Source organism: Diplodia seriata (genome assembly GCF_021436955.1).
Source record: "Diplodia seriata strain FDS-637 chromosome Unknown scaffold_8, whole genome shotgun sequence".
NCBI lineage: Eukaryota > Fungi > Ascomycota > Dothideomycetes > Botryosphaeriales > Botryosphaeriaceae > Diplodia > Diplodia seriata.
Window position 1 is genome coordinate 2582792 of NW_027117315.1, and position 22618 is coordinate 2605409.

The 22618-nt window shown below is 56.7% G+C and overlaps 7 protein-coding genes across 7 annotated transcripts; 5 read left to right on the forward strand and 2 right to left on the reverse strand.

The window, feature by feature from the left end:
• Window positions 1-731: 731 nt before the first annotated feature.
• SLS55_008384 (uncharacterized protein) lies at window positions 732-1952 on the forward strand (the record flags this gene model as incomplete). The annotated part of the gene is made up of 2 exons (XM_066779795.1): window positions 732-735; window positions 886-1952. The coding sequence occupies 2 exons, from the start codon at window positions 732-734 to the stop codon at window positions 1950-1952; spliced, it is 1071 nt and encodes a 356-aa protein (XP_066630599.1).
• A 996-nt stretch (window positions 1953-2948) lies between these two features.
• Window positions 2949-4433, forward strand: SLS55_008385 (uncharacterized protein; the record flags this gene model as incomplete). Its single annotated transcript, XM_066779796.1, has 1 exon — window positions 2949-4433. One exon carries the CDS (start codon window positions 2949-2951, stop codon window positions 4431-4433), a length of 1485 nt encoding a protein of 494 aa, XP_066630600.1.
• Window positions 4434-10879: 6446 nt separating this feature from the next.
• On the forward strand, window positions 10880-11751 carry SLS55_008386 (uncharacterized protein; the record flags this gene model as incomplete). The annotated part of the gene is given in 4 exon segments (XM_066779797.1): window positions 10880-10884; window positions 10933-10940; window positions 10958-10965; window positions 11011-11751. 4 exon segments carry the CDS (start codon window positions 10880-10882, stop codon window positions 11749-11751), a joined length of 762 nt encoding a protein of 253 aa, XP_066630601.1.
• A 3833-nt stretch (window positions 11752-15584) lies between these two features.
• Window positions 15585-16574, reverse strand: SLS55_008387 (uncharacterized protein; the record flags this gene model as incomplete). Its single annotated transcript, XM_066779798.1, has 2 exons — window positions 15585-16524; window positions 16567-16574. The coding sequence occupies 2 exons, from the start codon at window positions 16572-16574 to the stop codon at window positions 15585-15587; spliced, it is 948 nt and encodes a 315-aa protein (XP_066630602.1).
• Window positions 16575-17041: 467 nt separating this feature from the next.
• SLS55_008388 (uncharacterized protein) lies at window positions 17042-17713 on the reverse strand (the record flags this gene model as incomplete). The annotated part of the gene is made up of 1 exon (XM_066779799.1): window positions 17042-17713. One exon carries the CDS (start codon window positions 17711-17713, stop codon window positions 17042-17044), a length of 672 nt encoding a protein of 223 aa, XP_066630603.1.
• A 665-nt stretch (window positions 17714-18378) lies between these two features.
• NFKB1 (Nuclear factor NF-kappa-B p105 subunit) lies at window positions 18379-19263 on the forward strand (the record flags this gene model as incomplete). Its single annotated transcript, XM_066779800.1, has 1 exon — window positions 18379-19263. The coding sequence occupies one exon, from the start codon at window positions 18379-18381 to the stop codon at window positions 19261-19263; it is 885 nt and encodes a 294-aa protein (XP_066630604.1).
• Window positions 19264-21125: 1862 nt separating this feature from the next.
• SLS55_008390 (uncharacterized protein) lies at window positions 21126-22588 on the forward strand (the record flags this gene model as incomplete). The annotated part of the gene is made up of 2 exons (XM_066779801.1): window positions 21126-21132; window positions 21234-22588. The coding sequence occupies 2 exons, from the start codon at window positions 21126-21128 to the stop codon at window positions 22586-22588; spliced, it is 1362 nt and encodes a 453-aa protein (XP_066630605.1).
• Window positions 22589-22618: the final 30 nt, after the last annotated feature.

The window sequence follows — 22618 nt, forward strand, 5'->3', positions numbered from 1 at the left end:
AGCTCTCGGTTGGGCGATATATCGCCTTGATCAGCAGGAGACAGTCGCGGACGAAGATGGCGACGCTGTTTCTCAGATCATCAAGGTCACAGCTTCGGCATTTCCCATTGCCTTTGCAGCCATCTTGGGGTCATTCCTTCATACCCTGGCACTCTACAAGGTCGAAAGAGGCACTACTTTCGGAGTCAGTCTTCATGTCAATACAAAGCAGCACGGTTACTGATCGAGCAGTAGATACTCGAGAAACTGTTGACCAGCAACACCTTGGGTAGTGCGATCAAAGGAAGCTTCAAACTTCGATTCCTTTTCGGCTTGTCGGTTGGTCTTGTTCTCCTTTGGAGCCTCAGTCCTGCCGGAGTACAAGGACTTCTTCGTGCAATAAAACCGATGACATCTACCCTGGATGAGCCGATCCAGCTGTCTTTCTACCCCAACGCAAACCTGTCTATCGCAACAGACGTGGGCAAGCTGTCACAGGATGACACAGAATCCTATCTCGGAGCAGACAGGGCGGATCTGCTGTTCAGCGCCGCAGCCTTTGCACCATATGCGCCTCTGCATCTTATCGAAGTTAAGAGCCTGACCTCCAACGACACAGATGTCAATGACCCGGTGGATGCTCTCGGTGGGCTGACTGAGGCCGTGCGGATAGCGCAGAGGGATCTCTGGGGCGACATTCGGATACCATACTTGGAATACCTCTCCGAATACGATGCTCAAAACCCCTATGCATGGGTAAACGTTTCGGATTATGAACTTACCGTGTACGAATCCCTTGTGGGAATGAAGATTACTGGTTTGAACAACAGCCAAATTGGGAATACGACCGTGCAGGTTGAAGCTTCGTATCCCACACTGAATGTGAGTAGCAAACAATACCTACAGTACATCACCTTCTTGACACAAAGACGCAGTGTTCCGAGTGGGTCGACCTAACCGCGTGGCTCGAAACCCACCGCGCCGAGCTACGCTGGCTCGCCAACACAACAGACGAACCCTCCATGTTCGAGTCCAACGGCCGCCGCAGCACCGTATTCCTCGACGTCCACAGCCCCCCCTCGGGACCAGCCCCGCGTCTCGCCGTCGGCTACTCCGGCGAAGCCAACGCCACCACCACCACCACCAACAGCCTCATCAACCTCTGCGACGTGCACACAACCCACCTCGACCTCACCATCATCTGCGTTGGGAGCTTCGAAACCGGCGCCTCCACCTGCAACGCCACGCGCGCCCGCCACTCCGCCCTCTACCCCCTGCTCGGGACCGAAACCCTCGACGCCGTCTTCCACCACACGCCCTTCCGCAACATCCCAGCGCTACTCACCACATCCCCCTCCTCCTCCCCATCCCGCTTCGCCCACCTCCTCACCAACCTCGGCCTCCCACCATCCAGCACCGCCTACAACGCCACCGCCTCGCCGCCCCTCCTCCCCCACCGCCTCCTCAACGCCCGCCTCGCCTACTTCCTCAACACCTACTGGCGCCTCGCCCTCCCCGGCAGCGCGAGCCGCAGCAAATACGCGTCCACGTCCGCCTCCACCGCGGCGCCCTCCACCCCCCCATTCTACGCCCCCGCCCCCACCGCCACAACCACCGTCCTCCTCGTCGACGTATACGCCGTGCGCTGGGCGTGGCTCGGCCTGTACATCGCCGCCGCGGGCGTCATGCTGGTGTGCGCGGTGGGCGCGGCGGCGCTGCGGGCGGGCGTGCGCGTGCCGGATGTGTTTGGAGGGGTCGCGGGGGCGGCGTGGGAGTCGCGGTGGGTGGGGGGCGAGGAAGGCGAGCGCGGGGGGAGCGTGTTGGATGCGGCGGAGCGCGCGGGGAGGTTGAGGGCGAGGTGGTGCAGGGTGCAGGATGTGAGGCCGTTTGAGGAGGTGGGCAGGATCGCGTTGAGTGATTGGCGGCGCGGGTTGAGGGCCGGGGAGGTGAGGTGGGATAGGCGGTATGAGTGATTCGTGGGGGGATGGGTTGGGCGGGGCGGGGCTTATAGGTTTGGGAGGGAGGTGGGTGGTCGAGCTCAGATTGTTGCGGAACGCTGTGTGGGGCGTTGGCGGTTGTTTGGGTTCGGGTGGTAATGGAAGCAAGCAGCTCTTTTTATTTTTATTTTTTATTTTTTGAGGGCAAAAAAAGGATCCAATGGCAGCATGTGTAATCTGTGCCGGGTACCGTTTCAATAATTGGCTACTATCAAAGGTTGAAAGAAGGCGCCGTCATGGAAGGAAAGGGCTGGGCTGAAAGCGGAGGCGAAATGGCCTGGTGTGACAGTGTTACCGAGCGGCTTACATGCATAATCTGACGAAAACCGGTGTAAAGCAATGGTGCCGGTATAAGAAAAACAGAAACAAGGCCATAGAGCCAATGATAAAAAGTTAGAAAGGTTGTGGAAACTATCTTCTCTAATTACGGTTGATCTGTGAATAGATAGGGTTGAAACTGTAACTGTTCTCCAAATAGATGTCAGCCTCAGTGTTAGGAACAACATTTAAAGGCCGCCTTGGCGCGGAGAATACTTATCGACAAGATGCTAGAGAAAACACCGAGGTGCATTTCTAGGGTCGGGATCACACCGTAGATAGCGGTGTTCCTTCTACGGACGTGTGTGCAGCCTTATGTGATAAGTGTTGCCTTTTAGGGATTAGTGTGGCGATTTCAGAATGATTCATCGTGAGACGCCGCACTCTGATTGGCGCAATCGTCGCTTCTATTCTCGGACCCCATCTGCACGTCTCGATATAAGAAAGCAGCATCGTCACGACATCAGTCCGACCTCCAGCTCTACATTCCTTTCCAGGCACTTGGAAGACCCACCGACTCAAATGCCAACTTCATCCACATCATCCACAACCTCATCAACATCCACCACCATGGCATCCGATCAAATCATCACCACCGCGACACACACAGTCCAATGCGCCACCGCCTCCTCCCTCTCCAAAATCCTGTCCCCAATGACCCTCGGCGCCCTGGACCAACAAGTCTACCCCATCGTCCCCATCGCCGTCGTCTTCATCTACCCCGGCACGCCCTCCACCACCTGCACCTCCCCCGCCATCCCCATCCCCGCCCTCAAAACCGCCCTCTCCCACCTCCTCGACGCCTACCCCCACCTCACCGGCCGCCTGCACATCTCCCCCACCACCGGCACCCGCAGCATCGACCGCCTCGGCGCCGGCATCCACCTGCACGGCGCCACATGCGCCTCCACGCTCTCCTCCCTCACCCCGCCCAACGCGCGCCTCACGCTCCCCAACCTCCCCGCCGGCGGCAACGCCCTGCTCGCCCCCTACGAGCCCACGCTCGCCGCCGTCTGCGCCGACCGCACCCCCATCCTGTCCGTCCAGCACACGGCCTTCGCCTGCGGCGCCGTCGCGCTCGGCCTGCGCGCCCTGCACACGGTCGTCGACTCGGACGCCTTTTTCCAGATCGTCCGCGACCTCGCGGCGGTGTACCGCTCCCTTTTCCCTGCTACCACCACCACCACCTCGATGACGTGCCTCCGCCCGGCCGACGACGCTCCTCCTGCCGTCCATCCTCCGCCGCCCCCGCCGATTCCGCTGACGCCGTACCTCGCGGCGGAGACGGGCGGAGGCGGCTTGACGGCGGAAGAGAGACACGAAGCGCTGGCGTTCCGCCCGGCGCTGTTCGCCGTCGAGGACGAGGAGGGCAAGGAGGCGGTACCAGAGCGCTACGCAGACAAAACGCAAGACGCGACGCCGACGCCGACGCCGCCCGTCGAGGGCCGCGTGATGCGCTTCACGCGCGCGCAGCTGGCGGCGCTGAAAACGGCGGCGGCCGGGGACGCGGCAGACGCGTGGGTGTCGACGTACGACGCCCTTTCAGCGCTGGTGTGGACGCGCGTGCACGCAGCGCGCGTGCGGCTGCTGAAGCAGCAACGCGGCGGGAACGACAAGGACGAGGGGGAAGGGGAGCGCTTGCCGTCCAGGGACTACCTGACGTCGGTCAACTACCGTGCGCGGCTCGCGCTGCCGGCGCGGTATCCGTTCAACGCCGTGTTCGCTCCGTACACGCGGTTGGCGCATGGCGAGCTGATGGGGCCGGATGCGCTGCCCGTGGCGGCGCGGACGGTGCATGGGTTGACGCGGAGTGTGGGTGTGGAGGAGGCGAGGGCGACGGCGAGGTGGATGGCGGCGCAGCCGGACAAGCGCAGGGTGAAGTGGGGGTTTGATGGCGGGTATGGCAGCACGATGATTAGTGCGTGGAACAAGTTCGATGTGTATGCGGGAACGGCGTTTGTGGAGGGCAGGCCGCCGGTGCTGGTGGCGCCGCCGTTTACGCCGATGTCGTTGGTGGATGGGTTGGGGTATTATTTGCCGACGGAGGCGTTGGATGGCGGGATTGATTTATATTTGGCGCTGAGTGTGCCGGTTTGGGGGTTCTTGGAGGAGGATGAGGTGTGGAGGAAGTTTCGGTGATAACTACAGATTCAAGTTCTTCGAAAATGACCATCGCCACTAAACCCCCTCGTAAGTCGGCAAGCTACAATATATCTTGCGATATACGCCGATATGGCGGAGTTCTTCCAGCCACGGATGCTGCAACAGCTCCGCCGCCGTGTCCCGCTGCTCGGGCTGCCAGGCCAGCATGCGGCGCACGAAATCCACGAAGTCGTCTCTGTCCTTTTCATCCTTGTCAAGCACGCACGGCAAACTTTCCAGCGGGCGTAGCGGTAGTGGATGCGGTGGATACGCTTCCCTCTCCGTTCCCGCCAATCCGGCAATCTTCGTCCCACCCCAGTCGCTTGTCGATCCTCTTCGACCGGCATACAAGGCCTTCTCGACGGCATCGATGTCCAGTTCTGTGGGGGTGATCAGGCGACCTGTAGCCAGATAAGCTTTTGACGGCGTATGAGGGTTGATTCAGTATGTACATACGGGCATTGTTGAATAGAAGAGTCGAGAAAGGGCTTTTCGCAAGCAGGTCTCGCGGCGGCGGGCCGAGGAGGGATATCATTTGTGCCAGGTGGAGGTAGGCGGAATAATCGTCCGTCTCGCTATCGAATGGCCAGAAAAGTCGGTCCCACCGAAAATTCCATGAGCAGACCTGGTTTGATACGTTAGCCTTAAAACTTGGTCTGGCGATACATTAAAGGCATACGTAGCACCCAAGGTTCCATATGTCGATTGCATGGGAATAATTGCGGGTCTGCAGAACAACCTCTGGAGCTCGAATGGTTATTCTTTGGATTGGATCTCTAGTAGTTGCGTCAAGAGACCCAACGCGTGCTTGCGTAAGTCCGGAGAGGGTTGGGAGGTTGTAGGACGCCTTGTCAATCTGGACCCCTTCGCTATAGTAAACAGGATAGCCCTTAATCAGGAGAGGGCGATGAGAGTCAGAAGGATCTATGGCATCGAAGACTCGCTCGTCCTGAACTCCCCGCAGTACTTCATTAATAGCTGCCCTGTGATTAGCCGCACTGCCTTGAAATCTTACAAAGTCTCTGTATCAACGTACAGCAGTGGGTCATATTGGCAGTATGTAAGAAGTCCAGCGCCTGAAGGGCCGAGTACACGTCGCTTTTTATATCGGTGTGGCCCCGGATCCAAGTCACGGTTGACGGATGAACCATGCATCTGTGCAGTTTGCCGTCGGACCGCGGAATATCAAATGTATCAAGGAGTGGGAGAATGAAGCTCCTTCCGGGATGCGTGGTATTAATCGATTGAAGATAGCGGTAGTTCCGTAGCTCCCGGGTAACAGGGTGGTCATCGAATTTCGTTAATGTAGCGGTCGAAACTTTGAGAGTGATGTAGCGGTTCGTTCTAAAAGCCCATGAGCTACCGAATACGAATGAATATCTCAAACAGCGACATACTTTTGATCCCGACAGAACCAAAAAGTCCAAGTGTTGCTCCAGTGGACTTTTCGTACTATCTGGTATCTGTCTTGAAGGACCTGGCCGAGCTTGATCGGACAATACATGTTGTGAAATCCAGGCATGTCGTCCTCCTCCATTCGCCCACTGTCGTCATCTTCCGTGTCGTACTCAAAATTCTCGCTATCACCAACTTTTTCCTCTCCCACCATCCCGTGATATTCGTAGCGTGTCATGTGGCGAAGGCGGGTTGATGGCGAGAGCCGCGGCAACGAGGTAACGCGCAACCTCGCACCAAGGGGCCGAAGAGCCAAAACGGAAAGCAGCATTAGAAGGTAGCAAGTATCACGGTGATGGACGGCGGAGATATGGGAATACTAAAGAGTTTTATTGCAAGTCCCCGATCTACGTCACTGTACCGAGGCACTGCTATTTGTAAAGCCCTGGTTCCCAACAACACAATCCAATAATAGCTAAAGACGGCCCTAAATTGCGCACCCACATCCGTTTCATGGAGAAGACTACATAGGATGGGTAATTAAATATAAGATCTAGACGTAAAAGCAAGCTTTAAATACCTACTTTTACGTCCGGACCTTGTATTCAATTGCCTACAGAAAAATTTTAATGTGGCATCTGTAAGGTAGATGCGGATGGGCAATTTCTTTTGTCACCCGCCGTGCCGCCACGTAGCACCCCCTACATCTATCGCAGCCCAAGTGTTGGAGGGGCTCAGGCAGTTGCTACGCACCCTGCGGAGTGCTAAAGACAATAGCGAGTCCGGTGTCGCCGCTCCAGCCACTTGGAGGGATGATGTCGTGGGCCCGCGTGACTGCCAACCAAGCGATGCTGAAGAGTTGTTTCGACGTGTATGGAATAATTCCCTCACCACGGAGAGAAATTTGGCCTTATCACGGGCGAACTGTTACGCCACCAGGTGCACCTGTACAAAACCTTTAACCATCCTTTCCCGTAGGTCCTTAACTCTAGTCTCTCTTTAGTAGCTCCGCCTCTGCAGAGTGTCGCTAGGCTGGCTGGACTTGAAATCCGGTATTACATTTGGCGTTGCATGGACGGCAATCTCATCTTCCCTCTCTTCAGCCTCCAAGCCCAAGCACAGGCAAATAGAAGAACATCGAAGAAACTAAATACAAGAGATCCGCCAAAGACTATCGAATGATATGTCCAGGCGTCGTTGGGTGTGATGCCCACCTTACTCACTACGATTGCCCATGGTAGCACCCAGAGTATATTTGACACCAATGATTGATAGAGATACCAGAGCGGACGAGTTGCCAGTAAAATGGTGGCGATCTGTGTACTGAGAGCATAGAAAATATACGTCCAGTCTATAGTCTTTTTCATCCAGTTAGTTGAGCGGAGGAAAGATGGAGAAGCAGGTTGCACGTACCCGCCACATCTTCTCTGTAATGGCTGACACCGCCTCCGTTCCAGACAGATAGTACGCGAAGCGACGGGCCCCCCATCGGGAGAAGAAGATGCACAACGGCACCTCAAAAACCAGGGCTATTGCACAGGACAATAATGCTGGACGCGTTATGCCTAAGATACCGTTAACATCGAGTTCGTTTGCTCATAGTTCAGGAGTTGACAGACCAAGTAGATCCTGCGGTGAGACACTCGGCCGTTGCGAGGACTCGCCAGCTCTCGTTCTCCATGCACCCCATAAATGGCCAACAAACGTTAAGGATGTAGCTTCCAGCGACTGAACGGGGACCATGACGAGACCCCATCGGATAGTCGTGAACACGCCCCAAGCTGTTGCGTAATCATTCCCCATCGCCACGATCCCACTCACTAGCCACAAGTACAGCGAATTTCTGATCGCCGACTCGAGAAAAGTCAACGAGCCAGGCGGGAGAAGAATCTTTAGTGCAGCAAGCGAGATTCTTGGTCGCTCTTCAATCGCACTCCCTGTCTGTACTGCTTCATCCTCATTCGTCTCCCAAGTGCGCAGGCTGCTTGCAAGGAAATATATCAGCCCTCCTCCGGCGGCACTGAGATCGCATACTAGGCGTATTGTGCCTTGCGTGTTGACCGTTGGTTTGTGTGTCCCAACATGGAACCGCGAGATGAGCAGCAGATCAAGCGCGATGTTGACGATGAACTTGATACTGCTGATGACGAGTGGGACGTCGGGCCGGTCCAGAGCTCGCGTGCTAGCTGCTACAGCCACTTCGACGGCAGAAGCGAGCGCTGAGAAAGCGCTGATCCGAACGTACTTGACCGAGGCGGCGCGGGTCTCGTGCGGCACAAAGGCGGAAGTGAATGAGGGCGCGATGGAAAGGATGATGATGGACACTATCAATCCTAGGCCGGCTTGAAATACGACCAACGTGTAGGAGAGCGTGAGACGCTCGGAAATGGTGCGCGATGACAGGTTACCAATGATCAGCCACGATGCGCGTGGGAGTCCTTCGTTCAATACCTCGGCGACAACAGAGACGTATGTGTAAGCGTCGGTGGTGGCAACAAGAGATGTTGAGATGTTGGCAACCCAGAGCTTTGAGAGGGTGGCGTACAAGGCGGGAAGAGTAAAGGAGAGGAGATTGAACAGGAGTGCGCCAGAATAGCGCTGTCGACTCAGTGGTTTGAGTAGTGTTGAGTGCGGCCGGGTCGAGGAGATGGGACTTGGGCGGATGTTGCTGTTAACATCCCCGCGTCCCACTTGAATTGCGGTATCGGTTCTTGATGTTGACATATTGTTGATGTGGTTGCCTGAAACCTTGGTCGTCACTGATAAGGAGTCGTGTTGAAAATGCAAAGCGGGGGTTGTGCATCAGCCAACCGGATGAAGCCCCGTACTGCCGGGCGATTCGATGACGGCATCCAGAGGCTTAACGAGCAGTTGAGCGCTCGACAGGCCAATAATCGCGATAACGAAGACATCTCAAACGTAAGTCGTAAAGTGAACAAGAGGATGCTTGCGCACATAAAGAATCGGTATATCCCAGCCAAACTACACTTGCTCACTTTTCGAGAACTGAGAAGTTCTGAACCAAAGGTACAGAATTTGCCTGTGTAACACTGAAACGAACGCGGCTCGCCTACACAGGCTCGTCCAGCGTGTCAAAAAGCTTGTACCCAAGCGAAGTGCCAGTGACAAGAGACGTGCACGCGCCATCGACCACCGCACTGATCTCGTACCCACCAATCCGCTGACCCAGTGCAAGATGTTCTTGCGTAACAAACGCGTCAATGCTATACGTGCCGCCCAGTTCGACCTCGACCGCTGAAGTGGTTTCTCCGTCGTCCATGGTCCAATACGTCTCGTTGCTCCCATCAAGCACATTAATATCGCCGAACCGCGCCCAATCAAATGTCTGCACAGTCTCCGACCTGCTCGCGCCATCCAGCCGAACCTCAAACAGCTCTTCCACATCCCCCCCGTCATCGAGGTCATAATCTCCACCAGCTCACCCAGCCGCGCCGCGTACAAGTCGTTGCAATCGCCCTCCTCCTCCGCACTACCGTCGTCGACAAAGACCTGCATGCGGCTCTTCGCCACCGCCGCGTCTCCCGATGCATGTCGACTTCTACGGCGACACATACACGCCGAACGCGATCGATCCCGCCGCACTTTCGCGCCGACGCCGCCGCGCCCCGCCGTGCCGATCTCCCGCGGCGGCGGAAGGCGGACGCCCAGCACGTCGTCGGTGGAGAGCGCGGATCATGGCGGCGAAGACGGACGGCGCCGGCGCGGCTGGTCGAGGGCCGCCACTCGGTGTCGGTGAAGGTGTTGGGGCCGAAGTGGACGAAGGCGTGTTGTTCCCGGCGGTGCTAGGCGAGCTGGGGGCGGGCGGGCGGAAGCGGCGGCGGGTGCAGGCGGTTGGGCGGACGTTGTTGATGGCATGGATGCGATGGTGAGGAGCGGTACTGCCAGCCGCAACTATTTCGTTCCCATTGCGTAGCAAACTAACCTGACCGGCTTGGGGAATATTGACGTCGCAAGTGATAGGTGTGCGCCACAACGCTACCGGTAGGCGGGGACTGTGGCCTTTGTAGCCGGCCGAAAATTATAATGGTTGACATACTTGTATTTGATAGGCTTGCATATTTCATGTGGGGCTGGGATTTGCTTTAATAGGCAGGTCGGTGCTAATAAAGACCGTATTGGGAGTAGTGGGAGCGGGGTTGACATCTGCCGCTGTACATAGTAAAGCCCCAATCATGCTTCGTGAAATGCCATGACAAGTTTATACCCTGATCATGTGGGTGATAGCGATGCATTTCACTGTTTCAGCCTTGCATGTCGTGGAATGGATGTACAGCAGGTCGTACAACAGCGCGGCAAAGCCGAGCCTGTTATTTCACGGGCAATCAGGCAGCAGCCAGCCTGATTCCATCCCTTTTGCTGAACACCTCAAAGCATATAAGCTCCTGGTTTGCTTTTCGTAACATCAGCCGACACGGCAGATGCTCACCGATTTCTCTGCTTTGCTTACTGCCCCATGCGCTCGTACTATGGTTCCAAATCATCGAACTACATATCGTCTTCGTGGCATACCTCTGCGATGGGGTGAAGCAAAAACGATAAACACGCTCAAGCATGCGATGGACCTCCCGGATGACATCGACGTCATGGTTTGGTCTCGCACGCAAGACCCTCAGCGGCGGAAAGAGCAGGTCGCCACATTGAGCTTTTCCGAAACACCACCTGATATTTGCGACAACAACGGGCCTTGGGCGTTCCCCATCGATGCTGAAAATCAGAGCCTAGCCGAGAGCGGCCGCAATATACGCACCATAACCCTGGACATTGATTTCGATGGACTTACGCCTCTGCATAATACCCGCGATGAGGAATGCATCATCGATTGCATCGCGGTAACGGGTCTGAATGCGCACGCTTTCGGTTCCTTCAAAGTAAGGGGCGGCTCTTTCATGTGGCTCCGTGACAATCTTCCCCATGACTTCCACCAAGCCCCCATCTTCACCTATGGCTACGACACACAGCTCGTCGACTCAACTTCGTTTCAGAACATCTCCGACTTGGCCGCTGCATTCTGCCATATCCTACACAACATGCGGTCCCAACCGGGCGCGTCTACCCGGTCAATCGTACTGATGGCACATAGCCTGGGCGGTATCCTTGTGAAACAGGTGTGCGAGTTCGTTTCCCCATTCGTCCCGCTGGCGACTGACTAGGGCACTAGGCTCTGATCCAGCTGTCCGAGTCAACCGACGCTTCCTACAACAACATCCTCGGCTCTCTCAAGGGCGTCCTGTTCTTCGGAGTACCCAACCAAGGCATGAACATTGAGAGCCTTTTACCCATGGTAGGATCGAATCCATATCTCCAGCTCCTGCAGACTATTGGCGAGAAACTCAACCCCGCCTTCCTTCACGATCAAGCACAGCGCTTTCAAATGATCCTAGATGCCAAGGAGTTCCCGATTGTATCCTTCTACGAGACCAAAATGTCACCCACCGCAGTATTCGTTGATGGTCGTTGGCAGATGTCCGGGCCGCCTGAGGTTCTCGTCAACCCGACATCCGCAAGGCATGGCCGTTCTTTCGGCAGTGATGTCGTACCGGTCAACAAATCGCACTCCGATATGGTCAAGTTCGATGGACCCCAGGACACGGTGTACTACTTGGTGCTACACAAGCTGCAGAATATGCGAGAAGATGGCTCGTGGGATCAGTTCCATGATCGGACCCGACGTGTGATGAAACGAATCGGTAAGACCTATGCATCATTCTTTCAGCTGCGAGAGGAAAACCCAAATCCTAATGCGAGGATAATAACAGGGAATACCGCTATGAATATAGTATTTGTTCCATGGGTAGGCTTTACTCTAGTCGTGTTCTTCGTCATGTTCTGGGGAGGCGTATTCTATGGGGTAAAGTCTTTGGTCAATGGCACATGGACAGGTCCACTTGGGGATGCGTGATTTATCGAGTAGAGGTACTGACTAATTTTGAATACTCAGGTCCACTCATGGGTTAACTGTACCGGTGAGGCGGATGGAGCTACACTTCGAATAGTAAGGTCAAAGAAACCAAGTTTGAATGGAAAACTAAATACCTTAGCAATATCACTATCTGGGATGGTTATGTTGGCCAGCTTTACCGCTCCGTCATCGGCGAGCCTGGTCAAGAGCACTTCGCCGAAGGCTTTCCACTCTTTGGTAGCCGAAAGGCTTATCCACCCCCCCGAGTCGTCTACCAGGAATTTTTCCACCAGGACCTCTCCCACCACGGCGCGCACCAGGATTCATTCCGGATCCACCAGCGACCGCTTCCGTCAGCCCATCCATGAGCAGCCCGTTCCATTCGCCACCGAATCAAACGAGCTCGCCGCACAGTCGCTTCCGCATCATATACGACACTTCCACCTGATACAACAACAGAACCCTCTTCCACTAGACTCTCCACTCGTTCAGAAACGCGATCCCGCGACCGCGGATTCGCAGGGCTTCCCAAACGGAAGCGTCAACAGAGTCCACCCGGCAGGGCCCCCCCCTTCCCCAGTCCCTACCCTTTCCAACAACAACGCACCTTCCGCAGTCGCAACTCTACGAAGCCTCTTTCGCTGTTCCCCCTCTTCACCCTACTACAGCTTTCCTGCTTACTTTCCTACCACCCGATCCTCGAGGCATCACACGTCTGCTTGTCTCTCAAGGATCTACGGTCATTTTCCTCAGTGCCTGCGTCCAGCACTCTCGCGTCAAGAATCGGAAGTGGAATCTTGGCAAAATGACTTGCAAGGTATTAGTCGGAGAATCCAGATCGCACGACGTCCCCCTTCAACGAGCGGATATCGGTATGTGGTGCAGCTCGTCGGATGCCACGGCGGGGGCTGCTGAGTCGACATCCGTCAGCTGCTACAGATTCCCAGATAAAATATCTAGGCAGGTAGTTGAATACAAGATCTGGATACGAATGCACGAATTTAAAGCTTACATTTACATCCGGATCTTGTATTCAACTGCCTATCCAAAGTAGGATTATTCCCCAGGCAGATTCTGGTGAGCAATTTCGGATGCTTCTCGATCGATCATACGTTTCAACCTCGATGAGATCGGGCAGCTATAGTCAATCTAACATTAGCATGGAAAGAACAACAAGTTGTACATTCAAAAGCCGCTTATATCTCCAGCGGCACCTCTGCGATGGTCTTTTCCACCGCAAAACGCCACTTCGGACCACACCAGCTCGGACCGGACTCCTCCAGCCAGGACCATTCTCCAATCCGCTTCAGCTCGCGCACGCGAGCGGCAGACGTCCCAAAAGGCTGGCGGGCGCGGAGGGCATTCGGCGGTGGCGGCGACGGCACACGCAGGGAAGGAGCTTGGAGGAGGGGGAGCGGGAACGGCGCGGCGAGCCTGGATGGCTGCACGCACAAGGCGCGCACGCGGAAAGGGTAGCAGGGAGCAAGCGAAACATTGTAGGGGGTGCGATGGTGGTCTCGGACGTAGTGCTTTGATTGGGTGAGGGTGTGATTTTTAGGCTTTTTGCCCTGCGCCGAGCGATCCTGCCAAAAAAATCACCCTCGCGATCATCTTCTCGTCTTTCTCCGGGTCTTTGTGGGAGATATGCGGGGCGGACCTAAATATGGCTGGAACGCCGGGTGCGAGGGCGATCTCTTACTCAGCGACCAGTTGATGTACCCGGCCTTGTATCGAGATCTCTGTTGCTGATACTCAAGACTTCTAATGGCATCCGCGTCCTCCCGTTCGAAGTCGATGGCAAAGTCGTGCTGGTATTCACTAAATGTGTCGGGACTGAACTTCAAAGTGTGTCCCAGTCCGTCGGTCCTAAGCTCCGGGACCAACCAATACTGTAGCTGGCGAGCCGTATCCAGATCGTGCCCTGTAGCGGCGACGCCGTGCGAGCCGACGAAGGCGTACGGACCGTATGTCGCGTATGCAACTTCCCCGTCTGGAGTGCGCACCAGAGCAGGTGCGCCTTGCGGCTCGACGGTGTTCAGCGGAAGGCCTTTGGAACTGTAGTTCGCCGGCCAATATTTGGCCAGCGTTCTCATGGAGAAGACGCTGGTGGATCACGGGAGTGTTTTCGTGTGGGTGTGAGGAGTGGATGCGGTGGCCTGTGCCTGCTCGTTGCTGGAGACCAGCAAGCAATATGATGGTTGTAGCAGCGAGGGGCATATTCAGTTGGCATGTTGATCTCGTCGAGAGCTGGGTGAAACGGCGGGGATTTGCATGGTAGTCGACTGCCTCTTCGCCTCCATTATCTGGTGCTGGACCGGCGGGGTCGACGAACGGGTTGTTGTTCCAGGGGCAAGCAAGCACGGGTGGAGGTGGAAAGAAAGACGGAAAACAGAGTGAGCGGCGGGCCGCGTTCCGGGCATGGACCTAGCCAATCAATGACGTCATGCATTTGACTACACAGCACCTTCCGCAGCTGCCCTTTATGCCACCCATGTCCCGTCAACACCCAATTCCCCTCTCCCCGCGTCACCACCATGAGCGAGTACGAGGCCCGCCGCCTGGCCAACATCAAACGCAACCAGGCCCTCGTCCAAGAGCTCGGCCTGGAGCACTCCACCGCCGCCGCCGCCGCGCAGCCCAAAACCCGCCAACACCGCCCCCCAAAACGCAGGAAGCTCGAACCCGCCGCCCCAACACGCTCGTCCGCCCGCATCGCCCGCGCAGGAGGGACCCGCCCGCTCTACAACGACGAGGACGACGACGACGAAGCGACGGACCGATCGAGCAAGCCATCCCGCCGCCCCACCCGCACCACCACCACTGCGACAACCACGATCTCCACCTCCCCCTCCCCCTCCCCCTCCGCCGTCGACGTCCCCGCCCTCCGCGCACGCTGGACCGCCTGGACCCCCACCGCGCCGCCCCCCACGCGCGACGCCCACGGCACCTTCCACTTCCCCTCGCACCCCACCTTCACGCCGAACAAGTCTCCCGAGGAGATGCTGCGCCAAGGCTGTTTCGGCGGCAGCTACTTCCGGCCGCTGTACAGCCGCGCGCTCGCCACCACCATCGCCGACGACTGGCGCGAGCTGCCAGCGTCCTGGACCGCGGGGCTGGACGTCGCCCGGTACCTGACGCACCCGACGTACGACGCGGCGGCGAACAAGTTCGGCGTCGCGTGCGGGCAGAGCATCGAGGAGTGGGAGGCGAACGGGTGGATCGCGCACGAGTGGGATGTAAGGGGGTGGTTTCAGTGGTATTGCCGGTTTTGGATGGGGCGGAGGGGCGAGGATGACGAGAGGCAGGTGGGCAGGTGGAGGAGGTGTGTGGGGGAGACGGGGAGGTGGCGGAGGGCGTTGTTGAGGAGGTATGTGGCGCTGGGGATTAGGAGCGTTTTTGATGACGGGGATGGGGGGGATGGGGTCGGGGATGTGAGTCCGGTTGTGCATCAGACGTGCCATCATTGGGCGTATGAGGTCAGGCAGGAGGCGCTGGATCGGTTTTGGGCTGAGGGACGGTGAGGGGTAAGAGCTGGTGGCCTGCCTTGGATGAGGCGATGATTCCTGGCCTGGTTATGATCGAGGTGCCTGGTAGCTTGGTCCTTGGCTTTCCGTGGCACGTCGGGAAGCCCATTCAACTGGAATAAGTGGATGAGTAGGACCGCAGCCTTCAATTCGCAAGATGTTGGATCAGGCGTCGAAGCGTGCGAGGCATCGCCTGCAGACTCACCGCAGTTTCCGCATGTTTAGAAGATGATCCACTAAGGGTATTACCACGACGACATCGAGCTGCGTTTCAAACACTTCAAAGAAAAGAGAGAAGGAAAAACATCCCTAACAACCCCACCCCTTTTTCAGCATCGCCTTGACCTTCCCCTCCGCCTCGCCCATATTCGACGCCGCCGTCCCCGGCCCACTCGGCCCGGGATCATTAAACGCCATCACCGCCCTCGCCCTCCCCTTCGTAACCTCCACCACCGTCCCACCCTCGATTTTAATATCCTCCTCCTGCCCCTCTCCCGCATACACCCCAACAACACCCCCCATCCCCTCCCTCTCCACCAACGCGCACATCACCTCCGCCACCTCCTCCGGCTCCACCCACACATCCCTGCTCTCATCCACCATCGCCAGCTTCTCAGCATCCTCCGTATACAGCGGCGTGCGCACCAACCCAGGCGCGACCGCCACGACGCGCACGCCCACGGCATCCTGCAGCCCCGCCAGCGCGCGCACAAAGCCCGACACGGCGTGCTTGCTCGCGTCGTACAGCGGCGTCGCCAGGCTGGTCGCCTGCGCGCTCGTGCTTGACACGAGGAGCAGCGTCTTCGGTCCCGCCGGCTGTTCGTCGTTCAGCCACCGCGCCAGCGCCATCTGCGCCGCGCGGATGGGGTGCACGACGTTGACGTCGAATATGGCGTAGCGCGAGGGGTCGCCGGGGTCGTCGCCACTCCCCCGCGTCCCCGGCGGATGCCAGAAGCTGCTGGACGCCGGCTCGTAGACGCCGGCGCCGGGGCAGACGAGGGTGAGGGGCGCGCGCGGGAAGTGAGTCGAGGCGGCGGCGAAGGCGCGCGATAGCTGCGGCCAGGAGCGGACGTCCGTTTGGACGAAGACGGCGGCGCCGGGGGGCGCGTGGCTGCTGGGGTCGGATGCTGTGGGGGAAGGCGGGTGGGCGTCGACGACGCGTTGCGCTTCAGGCCGCAGGGATTGGTCGGCGAAGATGACGTTGCAGCCTTTGAGCAGGAGGGCGCGGGCGAAGGCGAGGTTGATGCCGCTGCCGGCGCCCGTGACGAGGGCGGTTTTGTTGCGGACGGACTGCGCCATTGGTGTTGTTGTGGTTGTTGTTTTGGTGCTGTGGTGGGGTTATTGCTCGCTCTCTTCTTCTGGTCTGGGGATAGGGCACGCGGTGGTGGTGGGTTGAAGTGCGGGGTTGATGGTCCCCTGAACGCATGCATGCAGTGGATAAGCAACTCGGCATCGCACCCTTGTTGCTCGACTGCATCTGCCAGAAGTCGGGTAACCCATAAAACGATCGAAGTATTCTGAAGTGGGGGGAAGAATCAAGAGCTGGCAAAGATCACTCTCCACTTGTCTGGTCACTTGCCAAAAGGCTCAGCTTCTTGCAGAAGAGGCAAGTATAAATGATTCAAAGTCTACATGCACGCCCGTTACCAGCCCTCAAAAGAAAGACTACACTATCCGAATTCACCATTCCAAATCCCCATGCTCCTTGCACCCATCTCCTCCCCAACTCCTTCCTTCCCAGCCGCCCAGAAAGCATGAGGAATTAGCTACTCCTTGCAGCAGAAGACCTTACGGTCATCACCCTCGCACTTTTCGTTGGGGGTGTCACCGTACTTGCTCTCAGTAATCTTCTTGGTTCCATCCGGGCACTTTGCGTCGCACTTGGGCGCCGTGCCATGCCACTTGCACTGCTTGCCCTTGTAGTCCCTCACATCCACCGGCATGATCTGGTAAATCTCCTCCGGGTTCTCGTGGCTGACCTGGATGAGCTCCTCGAGATGATGGCGCTCGATCCTATCCCTCAGGATCGGCTCTTCGATGTCGATCCACCAGCTCTGAGTGCCCGCCGGCACCTTGCCGGCGTCCTTCCAGTAGAACCACGCGGTGCCGCGCGCCTGCTTGGAGTACTGCTCGACCCACATCGACTGCACCTTGTTGGGGTCCACCCACAGCGTGTGGTCTCTCAGCTGCTTGTCCGTGTCCCACACGGTGATGGTGTCGATGTCGAGCCGTTCGTTGGCCCAGTCTACCGCTGGCTCTTTCATGTCTCCGACGTAGAAGACGAACTCGTTTTTGTCGTTGTCCCATTTGTCCATCCGCTCTCTGATTTGCTTTTCCGTGGGTGTCGCCATGTCGCCGCGGGCTCGGATCACCCCTCCGACAGCGAAGCTTGCGCCCTGGAGAGCGAGAAGTGCGGCAGACAGGATAGAGGGGATCATTGTTTCTGGTTCTGTTGTTCGAATGGAGTGTCAAGCCGAGTGTAGAATCAAGCGTGTTTGAGCTGAGACGTATGGGGAGAGATGGAAGGTAATGTAGATAATATGAGCTGGAGTAGATGATTTGCTGTGGAGGCTGTTGCTGGAGTTGTTTGCTTGTGCTGCTGATGTGCTCTTCAACCTTACTCCCCAGACCTTTATATCTTCGAAAGAAACTGCGACTCTTAGCATTTTCTGCGCTGCAGCCTCATTGCATTTGGTATCGTCCGTCCGAAGGCACAAGATGTTGGTGTTGTTGTTGGTGTCGGAGTTGCTTGTGCTCTCCTCCTACAATCGGTCGGACAAGATGGATTCTTCAATAGATCAACACGGTCTAATCGGGCCATTACGAGGTATGGGGAACATGAATAAGGTTCATGTAGTTCGCCAGCCAATCACGCCGTATTTCGCTCGCCGATCTGGGTCCGTGGGCTGTGGGCGGCACAGCACTTCTTCCAGGCATCAACGCCCGGCGGCTGCACGGCCAAAATAGAAGTCAACTGTGCCGCCATGTATTAAAGGCTAAATACGTCGCTCTTTCGTTGCTTCTCTAACGGTGTCACCTTGTCTCTCTCTGACTTGATCCTCTAACCTGATTCCACCCCGTGCACAGCCCCCATCAAGCATCAATGTCGACTAAAGCCGAGGTTCTCGAGGCTTGCGTCGATCAGCCTCTTGAAACGATCCTTTCCCTCGCTTCAACATGCTCTGACAAGCAGTGCGAAAGATACATGTCCAGAGCGGCAGCGGAACATGGCCGAGCCGATCTACTCGACTACCTCTTGCACAACGCCACCACGTCGCTGGAACCCCGCGGCATGCTCCTCCTGCGCTCCGCCGGCAGCCGCTCAAAGGCCTGCGTGCAAGTGATGCTGGACCACGGCTACGACATCAACATCGTCGACGACATGATCGGCGGCGTCCTGCACCGCGCCCTAGGCAGCAACGGCTGCCCCGCCGACTTCCTCACCTGGCTGATCGCCCGCGGCGCCCTCGTGAACCACCCGGCCGACTACACCAACGACCAGGTGCACTGCCTCTGCGCCGCCGTCTCGCACGGCTCCGTCCCCCTCATGCGGCTCCTCGTCGCCGCCGGCGCCGACGTCGACGCCTCCAAGGCCCTGCACTACGCCGCCTGGTGCGGCTACGTCGACCGCGCCGTGTACCTCGTCGACGAGGCCGGCGCGGATGTCGACGCGCCCAATGGGATCCTCATGGACGCTTACTACGGCTTCTGGGCCGCGGACCCCGGCAGCACGCCCCTGCACGTTGCGGCCGCGAACAGCCAGGTCAAGGCTGCCGAGTTCCTGTTGGAGAGGGGTGCGGATGTCTGCGCGAGGAATGCGGCGGGCCGGACGCCGCGGGAGGAGGTCGAGTACCTGGCGGAAATCGCGAAGGCCAAACCCATCGCGAAGAGGTGGCCGCGTGGGCAGCGCTGGCTGGCGTGCAGCTTCCCGGAAGACCATCAGGAGGTTTTGGCTTTGTTGAGACAGTGGGAATCTCGAAACGCGTAGGCGTCACTGCGCCTTTGTAGCATGAGTTAGCCACCTCGAGTGCGGGATTCTTTTATTTTATTTTATTTGACCGGAGTCACCCATGATTGGGCTGATTCGCTATGATAGGACAACAATTGCAATGTAGCATAAGACTTTCTCAGATGCCTGGTGGCGTAGAGTAGTAAGCGCTCTCGGCTTTGTCGTTCTAATGACGTGATCCTTGACTGCAGCATCAATGTCTCGTCTATTTCAGAGTAACCGGAAACCGGCAAAACCTTCTGCTAAGGACATGTGCACAGTATTATCTCAGTCTTTCTTGTACATACCTCGCGGTGCAGTCTGAAAGTCTCTGCTCCGGGCCACCTGAGATTTTATAGAAGAGTAATACAGAGTTGCCATCACCGCATGAGATTGCGCATCGTAGCGTTCCCGAGGAGCAGACATGTCAAGGATCAAAACTGACTTCGTCGGGTAGGTTGCTGGTAGATGTCGGAAGCGATTGTTTACGGCGATGCTGGTGCCAGGCATGGGCTGGAAACCAGTAAGTAGATTCAGTCACCGTAAGTGCGTAGGACTAATTGCCTGAAAGTGAGCCATTCGTGCTGAGATGCGATGGGTTACGATTGAAACGGATAGCTACTCCGTGACCTCTGGTCCGAATTTAGCCGATTACATCCCAGAAGCAAGCCGCAGCTTACATGGGCCATTCTGAGTTTGATGTGGTGGCCATTGTTGGCCTGGTTCTCAAGTGACAACTCCTCACTGCGATAGATGATCGAGGGACGGTGTGGAAGAGACTGAAAAGTACAGGATGGTCGATCAGGGCGCCAAGTACAGCCCGGTGCTTGGCAGTTACGGCTATCGCTTTCGTTCTGCAATGGGCAAAACTACATCCATCGAGCAAAAATGCAAAAGGCCAAGGGAACTCATGTGTACAGCCGAAGAACGACTTTCGGTGAGTTACTACTGCTTGCAAACGCTGCAAATTTTTCTGCTCACGCCTTTTCAGATTGACCTCACATCGCCATGCTCGGTACAAGTAAGAAGAGGTAATCTTCCAAGCTCGAGTTTCCCGGAGTAAGCTTGGCGTAGCTGGTTCGTCCTGCTTGCACGAAAGCTTGGTCGGGTTTGGGGGCCACTCCATACCATTCGCCATGCAATACCCAGCTGGCTGCACGATGACGACACGGCTGAAAGAAGCAAAGAAAACAATGCATAAAGTCGCTCATTCCCTCCTCCGCCCGCTAGTCTCTCACTACATGATTTATCCCTCTACACCGTCGAGTCTGCCAGAAATAATGGATCGCAACCAGACAATCCCGCAAGCCCGTGAAGACATATGCAACCTCTGCGACACGGTTATAGAAGAGCTGGTTCTGGGAAACCCCGACCCGAAGATAACTATTCGACACCAGCCGTCGGAAAGGGCACTGAAAGAGTCTGAGGCGACCTGCTGGCTATGCAAACTCTTTCGAAGAAGCCTTGCAGATGCGCAGTCTTTAAGCAACGACGAGTGGTACAGCACCAGCGCGCTCATGACCAGTGGTGATGATCCCCGAAGAGATCAGATCGAAATTAGAACGGCGACATCGCATTCATTGTTACATGATGGATTTGCATTCAAGTTTTTTCGCCCGGTGCTAGGCTATGGTTCAAGTGAGCGCAAAGGGAACGTAGTGGTCATTCTGACAGAAAACAACTGTAAGTCCATTCATGCATGAAAGACACACCAAAAGCATGTCTGAGAGGGTACTAATTTTGTTCAGCCATGAATCGCATCCAAGATAGAGAAATCTGGAAGGCTGCGGATGTTCAGACGCTGGACAACGGAAGACGAACACCTGTCATCAAGCACTGGCTTTCCGAGTGCCAGCAGAATCATGCCGCGTGCGTGGGCCATTCAACGCAGAAGTCCCAAGCGAAAGTGTTGCCAACCAGAGTCATCGATGTGAAATCCTCTCCGATAACTCTCCATGAATCAGTCGCAGACGAAGTTGGTTCTTACGCGGCTGTGAGCTATTGCTGGGGGCCTCCCGGTACCGCCAACCTCCGCACAACACAAGGGACTCTGAAGAGCCGCAAATCTTCCCTGTTCTTGGATGGAGAAACGATTCCGGGAACGTTACAAGATGCCATCACAATCACCGGGAGTCTCGGCATCAGATACCTGTGGATTGATGCTCTCTGCATTGTGCAGGATGACGTTGAAGATTGGGAGAAAGAAGCCGCGAAGATGCAAACTGTGTATGCGAATGCGGAGGTCACGCTAGCGGCGACTGATTCCACCGATTGCAACGGCGGCCTTTTCCACGACACGAAGCCGTCTTTGCTGCAATTTACTGAGAAACACACGTACCGCTCGATGAAACTATATGCCTGCCTCGAGAATGTGGAGTCGGAACTTTACCGAACGCTTGACAGAAGCCCCTTGAACCAACGAGGATGGACGTTTCAAGAAAGTCTTCTCTCCCGACGATTGGTGCACTTTTCCGACGTCCAACTCGTATGGGAGTGCAAGACCCACGTGGCGACCGAATATGGCCTGTTGGCATGGGGAAAAGGAGAGCAGAGCAAGCGGCCATTCGCGTTACTACCCACACGTGGGCCGCGGTCATCCGATGGCTCGAACGCCCCTCCTCCACCAGCACCTGAGGACTGGGACGCACTTGTGGAGAGCTTTTCTAGCCGGAGGTTCACTGAGAATGAAGACCGGGTGTCGGCAATGGCCGGCGTCGTCTTGCTGTTCGAGGCCGCGTTGCGGGACATTCCACTTGCCGGACTGTGGAAGAGGGACCTGGCTGCCGGCCTGCTGTGGTATCTCGACACCCCTTCTGAATCGGACGCTCCCCCTGAGCTGACACACGTGCCGTCTTGGAGCTGGATGTCTTTGATGGATGGCATTCGCTATGACCCGAAACGGCGGCGCTCCGTAACGCATGGCGACAAATCCTGGAAAAGGCTCGAGATCAGGAACGTGACTCTCGATTGGACTGGGACGGCACTGACGTCCAAGATTGCTTTCGCATGGCTTGAGCTCAGCGGGCTGGTTCTGCCATATGGGAAGGTGGCTTCGGAAGGAGGGTACACCCAGTTCCTTGATAGGATGTCTGAAAAGCCGGATCTTGCTTTATTTGTACAGCAAGCCAGTGAGCGGTGGGTCAGAGGTGGTGATAGAACCGGGAGAGCTTCCGAAGCTCCTGTGTTTACATATCACTTCCTGCTCTTGTCCCGCAACCTTGAGGCTAACCAGTATCGTCGAGTTGGAGTGTTCACAGTCAAGAGTTTGTTTAGGCCTTCAAGCATTCTTTCAACTGCTAGTAGGCAGACCCTGGAGTTGATATAGCGATAGTCGGCTTGTCTTGTGGGGATCCAG